This window comes from Paralichthys olivaceus, chromosome 9 (assembly GCF_024713975.1).
Source record: "Paralichthys olivaceus isolate ysfri-2021 chromosome 9, ASM2471397v2, whole genome shotgun sequence".
Lineage (NCBI taxonomy): Eukaryota > Metazoa > Chordata > Actinopteri > Pleuronectiformes > Paralichthyidae > Paralichthys > Paralichthys olivaceus.
In genome coordinates this window covers 16,476,722-16,489,970 of record NC_091101.1, presented here as the reverse complement: position 1 = coordinate 16,489,970, position 13,249 = coordinate 16,476,722, and the positions used below count along the sequence as shown (strand labels likewise).

Here is a 13,249-nt window from a genome sequence, read left to right as displayed (position 1 = left end):
AAGTTGTCCATCTGTCTGGACATGATTCCCAGTTTTGTGAACACAACAACTCAAGAACGTCTTGAGGGAATTTCTTCAAATTTTCATACAAATATTCACTTGGACTCAAGGATGAACTGATTAGATATTGGTGGTTAAAGATTGAGGTCACAGAGAGTTTGGCCTCTTGAACATGATATCTCTCTAAAGAATGTCTTCACATTTTCACCAGCTGTCACATGGACCTAAAGATTAATTGATTAATTGATGATTTTAGGATTATACTATACATTGGTTTAAAAATCCTAATCTGCAGAAACTAACTTTTTTCCACCCATGTAGAGAAAGAGTGGCCCCTTTACTAAGAAACAATAAACAGAAATATTCTAGAGAATTATCTGTAAATAGTAAATAATGTAATGTCAATAACTTATTTTTAATGAAATCGAAAACAAATGCCACTGTTCTTGGTGAAGCGGAACTTTAAACTGTTGAGGTTTGTTGCCGGTTGTTTCTGTGAGTGCTTCCGGTGGAGTGACACACAGTGAACCGGATGTTGTCTGAAAGTCAAAGATGGCGCTGGACGTGTCACGGTGAGTTGGTGACAAACTGCAGCAGAATCCGTGTTTCTGACGACACGAGGCCTCAGCGGGGGATCACCACCACACACAAGCTTTGGCTGAACACCCGAGGGGAGGACATGGCTCTGAGCGGATTCAACCGCAGCCTGCGGCGGTTGTTCGGTCAAATTCAACCGTGTCGTGTCGCTACGAGTCACACAGGTTGGTCCTCCGGCTCCATTCACTGTTCGTGTTATTTAAAGGCTGTTTCGTCACAGAGAACAGTTACTGACTCTGCAGCCATTGTTTTCTCCCTTCACGTGTTGTCCGTGTCTCAGCGCGGGCTCTGAGCCAGGCGGCCCCTCAGCCGGAGCCCAGCGCGGATGAAAATCAAGCTGTGAACCCGACCTTCGTGAACAGAAACCCGCGGAACCTGGAGCAGATGGCCCTGGCTGTGAAGGACCGGGGCTGGAGCACGAGCTGGCCCCAACGGGAGTTCTACCACAGGTGTGTGTGTTTGAGAGAGAGAGCTGCACAACAACCTGCACACTGATGTACATACTGATCATTAGATAGATATTGTTCTGTAATAATTACCTCTGTATGATACACACCTTTTTAAATATTGATATAAAGTATAGTTTTATTGATGTATAATTTATTATTTTGCTAAAATAATACATTGTTTTATTATTATATTATAACGCTTTGGCAATATTGTAATACACAGTCATGCCAATAAAGCTTATTGAATTGAAAAAATTGAGAGAGAGAGAGAGAGAGATATCTAGACTTTGTGTGTGTCTGTGTTTCACTCTTTTCTTTCTTATTTACTTGTGTAATAATGTTATTGAGCTCCAGTGTTTTTTTAGGTTTAGTTTTCAGTCTTGAGAGAAGTCAGATGCACCTTTGTTGGCACCAAAAGTTTGTATGTCTTCACAATATGTAAAGAATATAACAAAAATAAAAAATTACAGGGGTATTTTATTATTTGTTTATGTTTTGGGGAAAAAACTGCCAGTCAATATGTAAGACTTTTAATTTCCCCACAGGGATTCATCAAGATATAGCTGATAATGTTTTTAATATCCAGTTACCCAGTTGAATTTTAGTTTGAACAACAAAACAGATTTTGGCATTGCACTTTATTTTGATTGAATGATTGGTGACTTCACGTATAAAGACCACATTAAGAAAAAGAATGTCCCAGTAGAGTAAATACTTCAGCCAAGGGCCAACAGACTAGAACGGCACTTAGCACAGCGCGTACTTCTGCCATGACCCTGCAGTTCCCTTATATTCAATCAAGCTGCACCAGATAACACATACTCAAATATATAATTCCCCACATCCCCCTTGATCCACACCAAAGTTGTATGGCTTCTTTCCTGACCCATGCCACATCCTTCCAACAAGTTTTGTGTTAATCCATCCTGAAGCTTTTGCGAAGCTTTCTGCAACAGTCATCATTTTGATTTCACACATTCTTTAAGCTTTTGGATTTTCCTGCATCTGTTTCCTAACGTATTAGGTTTTGTCACGTTTCAGGTTGGTGTTTTCTCGCAGCCAGCATCATGTGACGGCACAAGTGTTCTCCAGCAGCTCGCCGGTCCCTGTGCTGACCTGTTCAACCACAGAGTGGTCTCTGAGGAAGGAGCTGGCCTCCACCAGGTGTGTGGCAGCCTGTCAAGCTGTGGGAGAGGTTCTGGCGCAACGGTGTCAACAGGCCGGCATCACAAGGATGGTGTACAGGGCCATTCCCTGGACGTACCGCTCGGACGCTGTGAGAACATAAAGCATGAATTGCAAAAACAATATTCAGTGATTCATTTCATGTTGATCTCTTTCATCACCTGCTTCATGTACCTCCTCTGGATTTTTCTCTTTCACAGGTTCAGGCTTTCAGAGCAGCAATGAAAGAAGGAGGAGTCACGCTCAGTGAACCCAGGAGGAAATACATCGGAACATGAGTTTAGTTTTCATCAATCACATCTCTTGTGTCTGCTCTGCTGAGAATAACTGTACAGAAATTGAATGAGTAAATGACAATATCATGAGTGAACTGAGTGCTGAAAGTACAGTTGCTTGTGCTTTGTCTCTTGTGGATAAAATGTTTGTGGACACGTGCATTTTTGTCCTCTGGTGTGTAATTCAATCAAGAAACAAATCAGGTTTGTTGGAGGATGATTATTTATTTTTCACTCATAGTGCTTCTTGTAAACAAGAGTGAGACAGTGTAGACAGTGGAGAGATCAAATCAACAAGGCATAGAGAGGTGGGCTTAAACAGACAAAGACTTATAAGTCTTCAAAAAAGGAGCGAGTACAGCATAGCTTGATGTTGGCTCAGGCAGTGGGAACAGTGTTGTGGGATATAAAGTGCATGGTGTTTTACCTAGCATGCAGATTAAATGTAAAGTAAGATGTAGCTTGGTTTCTCTGGATAAAGTTAACACCAGCATGATGAGATCGTGTTCGATATCAGCATCTAGTAAATCTGAGAACAATATGCTGACAAACGTATCCATTAAATGTTCATATAAATACGTGAAAGCTTTTCTCTCGTAGGCTGGTAGAAAAACACAACATGCACCCAGTTCTTCAAACAAATTATCTGTGGATATATATATATATATGCTTTATGCACACATGCAAAACCTTTAAAAGTCACATTTATACTGCAATCACACCAAGTGAGAAATAGTACAAGGTAAAACCAATATTCAGCCACCACTCATAGTGAAAACATTAAAAACACCGGTCACAGAGTTGAATTTCTTTCCCAGGTTGAAGGCACTCACACAGTCCTGGTGTTTAAGAAAATAAAAATAAAATGGGTGACATGATACATATTCTCAATTAAATACACTATATTCATTGGCACATTGGAATACATTGTTTGGCAAATAGGTTTGTGCCATGAAACTGGCCCTGACTTGGTCCGTAATGCACAGCTTAGACACAGAAGAACCCTCACATCAGTGAGCAGCGAACGCAAAAGACTTCTGATGAGAGAGAGAGAGGATTGGCAGCATACAGCCTAATTTACAGAGGACAGTAATTGCATAGAGATAATGTCGAGAGGGCTGACGCAAGAGAAGAAGAAGGGAAGGGGTAACGAATGGAGCTTGAGAAAGAGGACGTTACATGGAGGAAAAACCGTAGCGTCTCTATGTGGTAGGATATGTTCTCAAATTAAAAACTATAAACCATAATAATACAATAATCTGTCATCCTAGCTTTTACTGGTACATCAAGACTGCAGCAAAATCCTTTTACAGAGAGTGGCCCATCAGTTCTAATGATTATGAACAGAGAAATGCAATGACATGACCTTCAAACCATGAATCTTAAACTCTCAACATCTAAATAATATGAACAGTGTAAAAAAAAACAACCTTGGCTTGTTACTGGAGCTCGTTCCTTCAGTCTCCTCCTCCTCCTCCTCTATCCTTCCCTGCTCTGCCACTCTAGGGTTGACTCGGTCCGGCGTCCGGCAGGCTGCGTGGTTCAGGTGAAACGTCCACACACGCGCTCTGGTGAGTCAGACCTCGTCGTGCGTGGCTTCTCCTCCGTTGTCCTGGAGACCGCCTCGGGCTGCCAGGAAGCTTCGGAATAAATAAACGAGGAGCAGATTTGTTACATACAGAGATGGAAATGAATATTGGCTCTAGAGCTGCAACGAATAGTAGGTTAATCGATTTGCTTAGCGTTAGCTTTATTGATAATCCAATTATAGTTTTATTTTTCCATTTTCTTAAATGTGACAATTCGTGAATTTTCTTTCTCATATTTGAAAGTAAATTTTATATTTTTGACAGTTTTAATAAACACGCAGTAAAGACGAAGTCCGATTATTTCAATCAGGCAACAGGTGCTGCTATAAATGTCCAGAGTTTTATTTAATTTAAGGCCGGAGAAATGAAGCTGTAACAGATTTGAACACATTAGAGTCTCAGGAAGTCTTACTCAACTCCACACCCATATTTTCTATATCTACAATTTCCCGGCACCGTCACAAAGAACTCTTCCTTTAGTCCAAGTAATTTCGACAGACAAACAGATTTTACGTTTGCTCATTCTTCTCTGCTCTTTGCTTCATTTACCTGCTCACGTCCCTTATCCTCAGCATCCAGTTCACTGATGGACTGCATGAGGGAGAAGAGGTTCATCCTGCCGCTGCGATTAATGCTCGAAGCGACCTGCAGGAGAGACAGAGAGAACAAGAATATCTAAGAACATGAGTGACTGCTGTAGTGCCATGGGAAGATACATATTCATGGTGTCAGGCAGCTTCTCGCACCTTTTCTGGTTCGTTAATCGTTATTGTGGGGCCGACACCCGCTGGTCCCATCTGCCCAGGTTCCTTATTGGTGTCAGACGAGGGGACGGGTTCTACAAACACCTGGGTGTGATTGAGAAGATTAAAGCCATGAAGATAAAATAAGTATCTTCACGATTTCAAATGATAATAACATGTTATTGTCGTGACTACTTACCTCTCCTTCATCCTCTGACTCATCTTTTTCTTCTGAGCAACCGGAATCTTTTTCATCTGAACTCTCTACATCCTCCTCCTCGTCCTCATCCTCCTCGTCCTCTTCTTCTTCCTCCTCCTCTTCTGCTTTTCCTTCCTCGTCTCCTTCCTCTTTGCGAAGTGACTTCTGTCTTTGGTCTCTCGACTTTCTCCTCCAGAGCGCGCTGTGACGCTGCTGGCTGCAATGATGAGAGAACAGACGACACAATCCACAAGCAAATGAATCAACGTCAAAAAACGGTCCCAAACAGCAGAAAACGAATTCTAAAACGAAAAATATAGATGGAATATAGATCTTTGTACATTAATAGACCCAACACTGTGTCTGACCTTGCGTTGAGGATACCATTGTAGGTCTGCAGCTGCTTTAGGAAGCCTTCATTGGGCTGAATGATAGGCCTGCGATCCCGGACGTAGGCCAACGCCGTATCCAACGTCCAGCGATACTGCTTCATGAGATAGGCTATCACCGTGGATGAAGAGCGAGAAACGCCCATCTTACAGTGCACCAACACCGCCTGTCCCCTCTTCCTGCAACACAGAGATCAAGAGAAAAGCTCCATCAGTGGTTTAGGGTTTTACTTGACACTGGAGTTTACCAGCTTCTGCTATGAGCTGGAGAAATGGTGGCAGCTCTGACAGACCACAGGTAAAAAGCACTTTTCTGGTACAGAACACTTCAGTGTACATTTTTGACAATTGTAGATTCTCACAGCTTAAGATGAGAGGAAAACAAAACACAGTGCACACGGTTTACTCTCACAGCCGACAGATTCTAAATGACAGTTACACAGACTTTAGTGAAAGTGTTGTGTAAGGTAAAGCTTTTACTTGAAGACACAACTACAAAGGCTTTTTTAATTCACTTCCGTTTAACAAGGAAATATTAAATACTTTACCTTAAATTTTGATACAACATTGAACACCTGGAACGTTGCAAAGGTTCATTGTTATAGTTAATGTTTTTTGATTAATTAAAAGCAAAGTTACATTTGTCTCCATTTTTTTGCAGATCTGAAAACAGATCTGATCCATGACTGATGCACCCCTAGTCACTACAAAAGACCTATTTCCCTTTTTGAACAGTCACAAACATATAAACATGTTTGTCTGATGATGTAGCATACAGTACCTCCATTTGATATGGTTGATGCCATGATAGCAGCATGTTTGTCAGGGCAATGCTTTTACACAAGTTTGGATTTTAAGAGTCTTCTAATGTGTGCAGGGTTTCAGGACTACCTTGCAGTGTTGATAAAGTTGTATGTGTCTGTCCAGTGGGGGAGCAGGTCGGTGGCTTCGACATCGTACACTCTGATGTTCATGTACGTGAAGGACTCTGGGAAAAAGTTGTCAATCTCTCTCGTCACATTCAGAATGTAGCCAACACTGAAAAACATATAGACGCAAAGTCAGAGCAGTGGCAGTGACTCAGGAAAACAAGGATACAAAGAGCTTTGGAGTTTGTGGCACTGACTTGTTTTTCTGCAGCTCCTCAAAGTTAGCAGCGTTCCACTCAGAGCCCTGAAACCAGACAAAGAAGGAGACGTTCAACTGAGGGCACAGAGGAGGAAAAGCAAAGGGCCGACACAAACGTCTTCCCCATCACTGTCATCACACGTCTGCCACAAAGAGGAAGTTACAGTCACTTACACCATCCTGATGAAAGCAAATACCAAATACACCAAATAAAAACAAAGCTGGTAAAATAAAACTTACGATAATACTTCTGCGGATCTGAGCTACCACTCACCAGATAGAGATAGTCTAACATTTTAGAGGGTTTATCCATCTGAGCCATGGTGACCAGGATCTCATTGTCAATGTATTGCTTGTAAGGTTCCATATCGAAGCCGATCCTCGACTTTAGGTTAGTGTGCACCTACAGCAGAGCAAAGCAAAGATCAACACAGGTTTGCAAACATCCTCTTGTTAATATTTGACAGATTCTCTTCCGCAGCCCTGGTCCAGAAGTTCCTACTTCCTCCTCTGCCCACGTCTCACCATTTTAGACGTGAGGTTGTCCAGGTCTTCAGTCCTCATAATGTCTCTCAGGTTCTCTTTGATCAGCATCTCGTTCGAGAATCTGTCTGCAGAACTTCCCAAACAAAGAAAAGTCAAACTTTTAGTAAGACTGTCAGGTGTGCATGAGAAATAAGAACAGATGACAACTTTCATTTTATTTACACATTTATCACTACAGGCAGATGAAAGTAGCTGAGGACATTTGTTCAAGTACAATGCTTCATACACAGTTAGGAGGTACGTAACTTAACTTTATTTATCTGAGAGCAGTAGTTACTGCTTATTTTGCAGATCAAGAGTACACGAATGTGGTGGTATCAACTTTTAGAATATATTCAACATAACACTCACATGGGCCTATTCAGTAAGCACTTTTACTTTACTTTGCAATTATATTTTGCCGAATACTTTTGTGTTCATGTTGTAAAATATCTCAGTACTTGATCCACCACTGGGCTGCGCTGTCTTTTAAAGAGAACGCCTCTTTACCTCTGTCCACCAATGTCCTTGCGGACTGACTCCAGATCGTCCATGGCCTCCCACTCATTGAGGCAGAAGCGGTCTGACTCGATGTGCTTGAGGTAGTGCTGGGCCCACTCCAGGCCAGAGCCTGGGATCAACACTGCCTTGACCGCCCGCTCACAGCAGCCGTGCAACGCCTGCAGCACTGACCTTATGTTGGTGGGGAGGGGGTAGAAGGAGATGATGTTACTAGGTACATTAGATGTGTCGTGCTGGATGCCATTAAAAGTAAAAGTACTTTCATGCTTGGTGTGAACACCTGAGTATCAGTATTTCACTCACCACATGGTCTGCATGGAGACAGGCTTAAAAATCCTGGTCTCTTCTGCTGATGTCACACTGAAGCCACTGAGGAAAAAAGTGAGAAAACATGAGCTCTGATAATTAAGTCAGAGGATCAGAAAGTGAAAGAGAAGAAAGTGAGAAGAGGAAGTCTCACTAATAAGAAGCATTGTGAGCGTTGCTACACTGCAGGCTGACAAACAGGCACAATTATTTTTAGAATTTAATTCTGTTCGGGTTATTCAGTGTCAATGAGTGGTTGTTCTCGTGAGGAAAGGAAATGTGAGGACAGTGAGAGAGAAAGAAATGCGCACAGTTGGAGGTGCGATCCAGCCTGACGAGGGCGAACATGGCAGCCAATCAAAATGGCTTTGTATCGCTAACATTCAGCGTGTGATGGTGGATTAGTTAGTAGACAGCAGAGCCACTGCACCGAGTCATGCTGACTGCTTTTAGACCGTAAACTGTAATGACATTAAAGCTGGAGTGGATATTTAGGGGTTCTGGATGCACTACAGCAAAAACAGGGAGTTTATTTACCAGACCTTTCTTCAGCTACACTCTCAGCCATAGACCGAAGCCAAACATACTTCACTTTCAAAAAGACATGAGCTCGATAATTATCCCAGGGTCTGAGCGAGTGATAGGAACAGTCGTATTTTATAGAGCATGATTCAACTCCATAAATAGAGTCATTACTCATTCTCATTATCTCTGGCCAGAATCCCAGGCATCGAGCTGCACCATCTGTGCTGCAGCCTCCCAAAATCATTGCTTCTACTTTGAAATTTTAATAATTTAATCTTCCTTTCCCCTTTTGCTAAATGTGTAATTAAAATGTTTCTTACCCGTCTCCATCCAGATACACCTGCATGTCGCTCCATATCGGCAGAACCAGGCCGATGGTGCACTGGTCACTGCAATGAGCCAGTAGATACACAGAGACTCAAGGTCAAAGCTGAATCAGAAGTTGTTAACCGAATGGATGCTTGCTCTCGGTGAAGCAGTGCAGCATGCTGGTGACACACACCTGTCAGAGTTGGGGAAATCCATGCCCAGCAGGATGCTCTCCTGTTTGTTGCCGAGGGTGGAAACCACGATCAGATACCTGACTCTGCTGGGGTTAAAGGACTCCAGCTGCACCGCCTGCATGGCAGAGAACAAGAGCAGCAGAGAGACGGAGGATGTGTGAGACAGAAAGGAGACAAGAGGTAAAGGTCTGATGCTCTGTAAAAGTTTCTTCTGAAGTCGGGAGACCCCCATTAATCTAAAAAAACCTGGCTGATTACACACAGGGAAAATATCCTGTGCTTTCTATTTTCTTTGGCCTTCTAGGGAAAATTAAAAGTCAAGGAAGTCTGTGTTATGTTTCCAGAGAAACCCAGACACTGGCTGCGGTCCACTTAAATGAACATATCTGTTTTCTTCTCCTCTGTTTGTGGTTTGAGGAGAAAAATGTTAACTAAACTGGTCAGCACACAGCTGTTAATGGCTGTATAACAGTAAAGTTTGCATTTGGCCCCTTTAACCTGAGATCTGATCCGATTTCTATCGTGTGTGAGAAGACAAGGCCTCACCAGCTGGATGGTGTCCTCTGGCCTGAGCTGCTCAATCATGGCGTGGAGGTGTCTGTGCTGTTTGTCTGACGTTCTGCCGCCTTGCTTTGTGGGAGATGTTGGTGAGTGAGTTGTCTCATCGTGAGGGTCCACGCCCTCGCCCTCTTCCAGCAGAAGCACCGCCCCTTTTACAAGGGCAAAGCTCTCCCTGAGACGCATACACACAGTTAGTTTAACGTCAAGCAGCAGGTTATCATTATTCTGAGAGGACGAGGGACCACATCTACCTTTTCTGCAGTCTCCCTCTTTTTTGGAGGCTTTCATCCTTAGGAAATAAAATAAACCACAACAAAGTTACACCAAGAAGAAAAATATCAATATTTAATCTCTGATGTGTTCAACTAACCTAATCAATGTTAAATCAATTTTCTAATTCTTGATGATTTCTATATTTTATTTAATTTTTAATTTAAAAACGTCAATTGATATTTTCTTTTCACTCCAGCAGACTGAAGATTCTGTCGAGCTTGCACATGAAAGTTGGAGGCAGATGCTTGGGCTGCTGTAATAAGGTAATAACTATGAGAACATGCTGATCACTGTTTCTAATGCTCCCACAGGCTCACACTGTTCAAACACTATGACAAGCTTTCTGGGAGCACCAGTGGCAGCGCATCAGATGTTGTTCCTGCTGAAAGTGCTGACACATATGGCCGGAAAAACTGTCATTTACTGGGGTGAAATGTGGTGCAACACAGATATGGTGCAGTGGAAGACAGATACAAAGAGTGACATGTGAGTAGAAGGAAGAGGATACTGAGGGGTGAGAGAAAAAAAAAGAGATTAGCAGTGAAACTATAGAAGGTAAGAATAAAAAATGCAATGCCGGGAGGGGGAAAGAAACAAGAGAGAAGTAGCAGCAGTAGTAAGGGTTTATGGAGACAGCAACTTTACCTGTTACGCAACTGACAAGTCCAGACAGAGTCAAGAAAAAAAAACTGAAATTTGAAAAGAGGAGAAGTGGGCAGGAGCCAGGAGAGGAACGATGAGGTGTTGGAGAAGATAACAAAAAAAAGAGAGAGCACAAGTTAAGATAGTAGAGTGATTCGATTCAGTGACAAAATATGCAAATAAAAGGAGACTTGGACCCACAGTCAGGTCATGTATGATTTAGTTGGCAATGATAAACAAGAACAAGCTTTTGACGTAAAGTTAAATCAGCTCAACAGAAGAATGAGAGAATGAGAAGAGTTAAAGTTACTGACAGAGCCTGATGATGCAGTGAAGGATTATTTGAATGCATTCAATAGATTTGGACAGACTGATTCAATCACTCTCTGAAACTGCTGTAATGAATGTGAATGGGAGCTAAAAAAGTCTATTTTGTTGACCGCAAATCTGTGGCAAATAAAGCTTATCAGTGCAATCACATCCCCAGCAACAACAGCCTCTTTATCATTCAGGCAAGTACAGTGAAGATACCCACAAAGGACACATTCATGAACAACAGAGTTCAGCACGAGCAGCTCATATAGTCCTGGATGGTTACTGAAGCGAAAGGTAACCTTCATGTGTGAGGACATGATGCAAATTGTCCAGCCTGTTTGGGTAAAACAAGGCGTGGAGAAGGGTGGACTCACTGGAGCGGTGGAGAGGGATGGAATCCTGTGCAGGGTCAACAGAGCCATTGCACTAAACCCACTGTGGCTGGCAAGCTGAGACAGGCTCTGCAGGTTCCTCAGCCTAATGTGTGCGGTGGATGGGGTGAACACTTGGGGTGTGTTTTTCTGAAAATAAAATGGATATTTGGGTTTTATTACATCCAGCAAAACAAGCATTGCATCGGGGAAAGAAAAAAAAGAGTGTGAGGACACCGGGTGTGTGGTTTTGAGCAGATATGGTTTAAAAGAGGAGAGAACAAAGCTGTCTACAAACACTGGAAGGAAATTATCTCTGATGTCATTTTTCAACCATGTCCAATGTAGTCTTAAGATCCGACCCCAGGCAGCTTGACACCCATTCCTACTATAGCTCATGTGACCCCCCCCCATGACTCACATGATGGGCGGCTGGGTCAAGGACTCACATTCGACCTCAAAGCTTTTCAAGACGTTAGCGAAGCCGCGAGAGGTGAAATACCTGGGACTCCCCCGTCGATCCTCAAGAACAAACACCAAGCAGCTCCCACTGCCTCCCCACAGCACATTGACTCAGGTCCTATTAGGCCCAGATCACTTCATTCCATTTATGCGTTAACAGAATCTTTTCTTCAATACCATGAAGTACTGTCTGTAATGTAAATCCTAGAAAATGTAATCTTTAAAGAAGAAGAGTCTAGAAATCAAACGTGTCACAATATTTGTGTAACACATACCAACATTACAAAGATTGTAATCTACAATTTCATCCATATCTTGACTCAGAAGGTAGCATTTAATATTCTTTACACAAACAGAGATGAAACTGCTTTGTCAATGTGCGTCATTATTATGTAATAAAACCACAAAACAATTAAAATAACTTATTTGAATGAGATCAAATGCTGATAATGCAGTTCCTTGTTGTGTTTGGAGTGGACGTGTCTTTACTGTTTTACTGATAAAGTTGTCTTGAATTGAAGGATGTGCCTCGGGCTACGGTCTCAGGTTGTTCAGTGCAGTGAAGTCGACCATTATAAATAAAATCAAAGTGTCTGAACGCGGATCTGAGCTCAACTCACCACTGCTGTTGACTGCTGACAGTCACCAGCACATGAGCTCAGCTGGGGACGCCTCCATTACAGCAGCAGATGTGTGATCAGGCTGCAGCTCGATGTAAACAGGGACTGTATGTTATGAATCCATGAAGAGGTGAAGTGTTGGAACGACTACACGAGACCGAGGACTGTCTTTATATATATTACATATATATATAGACATATATATATTATAAACATATATATATGACTGAGCTTCAGTGAAACAACAACAGGCTGCTGCAGCAAACTCGGAGCGAACAGCTGACGTGTTGATCTGTGAACAGGATCAATAATGAACACATGAGCTGAAAAAAGACAAACTCGTCACCTCTTCCACGCTCCCCCTCTCTCCGTTTCCTCCTTTGGCTCCTGCTTGTTAGCACCGTCGGCTCCCGGTTTGTTCCTCCCTCGCCTCGGGTCCAGGGTGTAGAATCCACCGAGTGCAGCGGCTTCCCCAGAGGAGGAGGAGGAGGAGGAAGAGGAGGAGGAGGAGGAGCGGCCGGAGGCGTCACACGCACTGAAATCACACGGGAACATCGACGTCCTCCCGAGGCAGAGGAAAAACAGAAAGGCGCGATCGAGTTGAACCATCGAAACCCGGTCAAGCGTGAACATTTAATGCGCGTCTACTCTGGGTGTTACGGTCCGGGTGCATGGAGCGGAGAGAAGAAAAGACAAACGTTGAAAGTTTAATTTCACTTTATGGATGATATAAAGTATATATTGCTCCTATTGAATATTATTTTAAAATAGTCCTTTTGTTCATGGTGTAAAGTTTCATAAGATTTGACTTTTTTACTAATATTAATATCAACTTCAAATCAATTTTCATACTTTGCTCCTATTAAATATTATTTAAGAAATTCCTTTAGAGGTGACACAGATATTCCACCTCACTCTTGTTCATGGTGACCTCCACTGTCTGTATGTTAAGTTTCAAATATATAAATACATCCATATACTGTATATATATATATATACACACATACATGCTGTATATATATATATATATATACTGTATATATATATATACATACACATACTGTATATAT

The 13,249-nt window shown here is 42.3% G+C and overlaps 2 protein-coding genes across 4 annotated transcripts; one reads left to right on the top strand and one right to left on the bottom strand.

The window, feature by feature from the left end:
• Window positions 1-451: 451 nt before the first annotated feature.
• Window positions 452-2,666, top strand: mrpl18 (mitochondrial ribosomal protein L18). Its single transcript, XM_020080350.2, has 4 exons — window positions 452-761; window positions 878-1,046; window positions 2,088-2,322; window positions 2,432-2,666. The coding sequence occupies exons 1-4, from the start codon at window positions 533-535 to the stop codon at window positions 2,507-2,509; spliced, it is 711 nt and encodes a 236-aa protein (XP_019935909.2). The 5' UTR covers window positions 452-532; the 3' UTR covers window positions 2,510-2,666.
• Window positions 2,667-2,711: 45 nt separating this feature from the next.
• On the bottom strand, window positions 2,712-12,800 carry ssh3 (slingshot protein phosphatase 3). Of its 3 annotated transcripts, none has more exons than XM_020080294.2 (17): window positions 12,526-12,800; window positions 11,101-11,247; window positions 9,748-9,785; window positions 9,482-9,668; window positions 8,935-9,050; window positions 8,753-8,821; window positions 7,905-7,970; window positions 7,590-7,772; window positions 7,080-7,173; window positions 6,829-6,957; window positions 6,553-6,599; window positions 6,318-6,464; window positions 5,406-5,606; window positions 5,038-5,254; window positions 4,842-4,943; window positions 4,645-4,740; window positions 2,712-4,146 (listed from the first exon to the last, which is right to left on the bottom strand). In XM_020080294.2, exons 2-17 carry the CDS (start codon window positions 11,146-11,148, stop codon window positions 4,009-4,011), a joined length of 1,878 nt encoding a protein of 625 aa, XP_019935853.2. In that variant the 5' UTR covers window positions 11,149-11,247; window positions 12,526-12,800; the 3' UTR covers window positions 2,712-4,008. The 3 variants fall into 3 exon arrangements, with proteins under 3 accessions (XP_019935853.2, XP_019935861.2, XP_069387605.1); XM_020080302.2 differs by lacking the exon at window positions 12,526-12,800 and adding an exon at window positions 12,180-12,294; XM_069531504.1 differs by lacking the exon at window positions 12,526-12,800 and adding an exon at window positions 10,415-10,458 and having other exon boundaries at window positions 11,101-11,230.
• Window positions 12,801-13,249: the final 449 nt, after the last annotated feature.

Excerpts from the sequence above, each read along its gene's own strand:
- mrpl18 (XM_020080350.2), top strand. The coding sequence starts at position 533 with ATGTTGTCTGAAAGTCAAAGATGGCGCTGGACGTGTCACGGTGAGTTG. Across the intron at positions 762-877 it reads TGTCGCTACGAGTCACACAG|CGCGGGCTCTGAGCCAGGCG; the intron begins GTTGGTCCTCCG and ends TCCGTGTCTCAG. Across the intron at positions 2,323-2,431 it reads GGACGTACCGCTCGGACGCT|GTTCAGGCTTTCAGAGCAGC; the intron begins GTGAGAACATAA and ends TCTCTTTCACAG.
- ssh3 (XM_020080294.2), bottom strand. The coding sequence starts at position 11,148 with ATGGCTCTGTTGACCCTGCACAGGATTCCATCCCTCTCCACCGCTCCA. Across the intron at positions 9,786-11,100 it reads CATCCCTCTCCACCGCTCCA|GATGAAAGCCTCCAAAAAAG; the intron begins GTGAGTCCACCC and ends TTATTTCCTAAG. Across the intron at positions 5,255-5,405 it reads AATGGTATCCTCAACGCAAG|CCAGCAGCGTCACAGCGCGC; the intron begins GTCAGACACAGT and ends TCATCATTGCAG.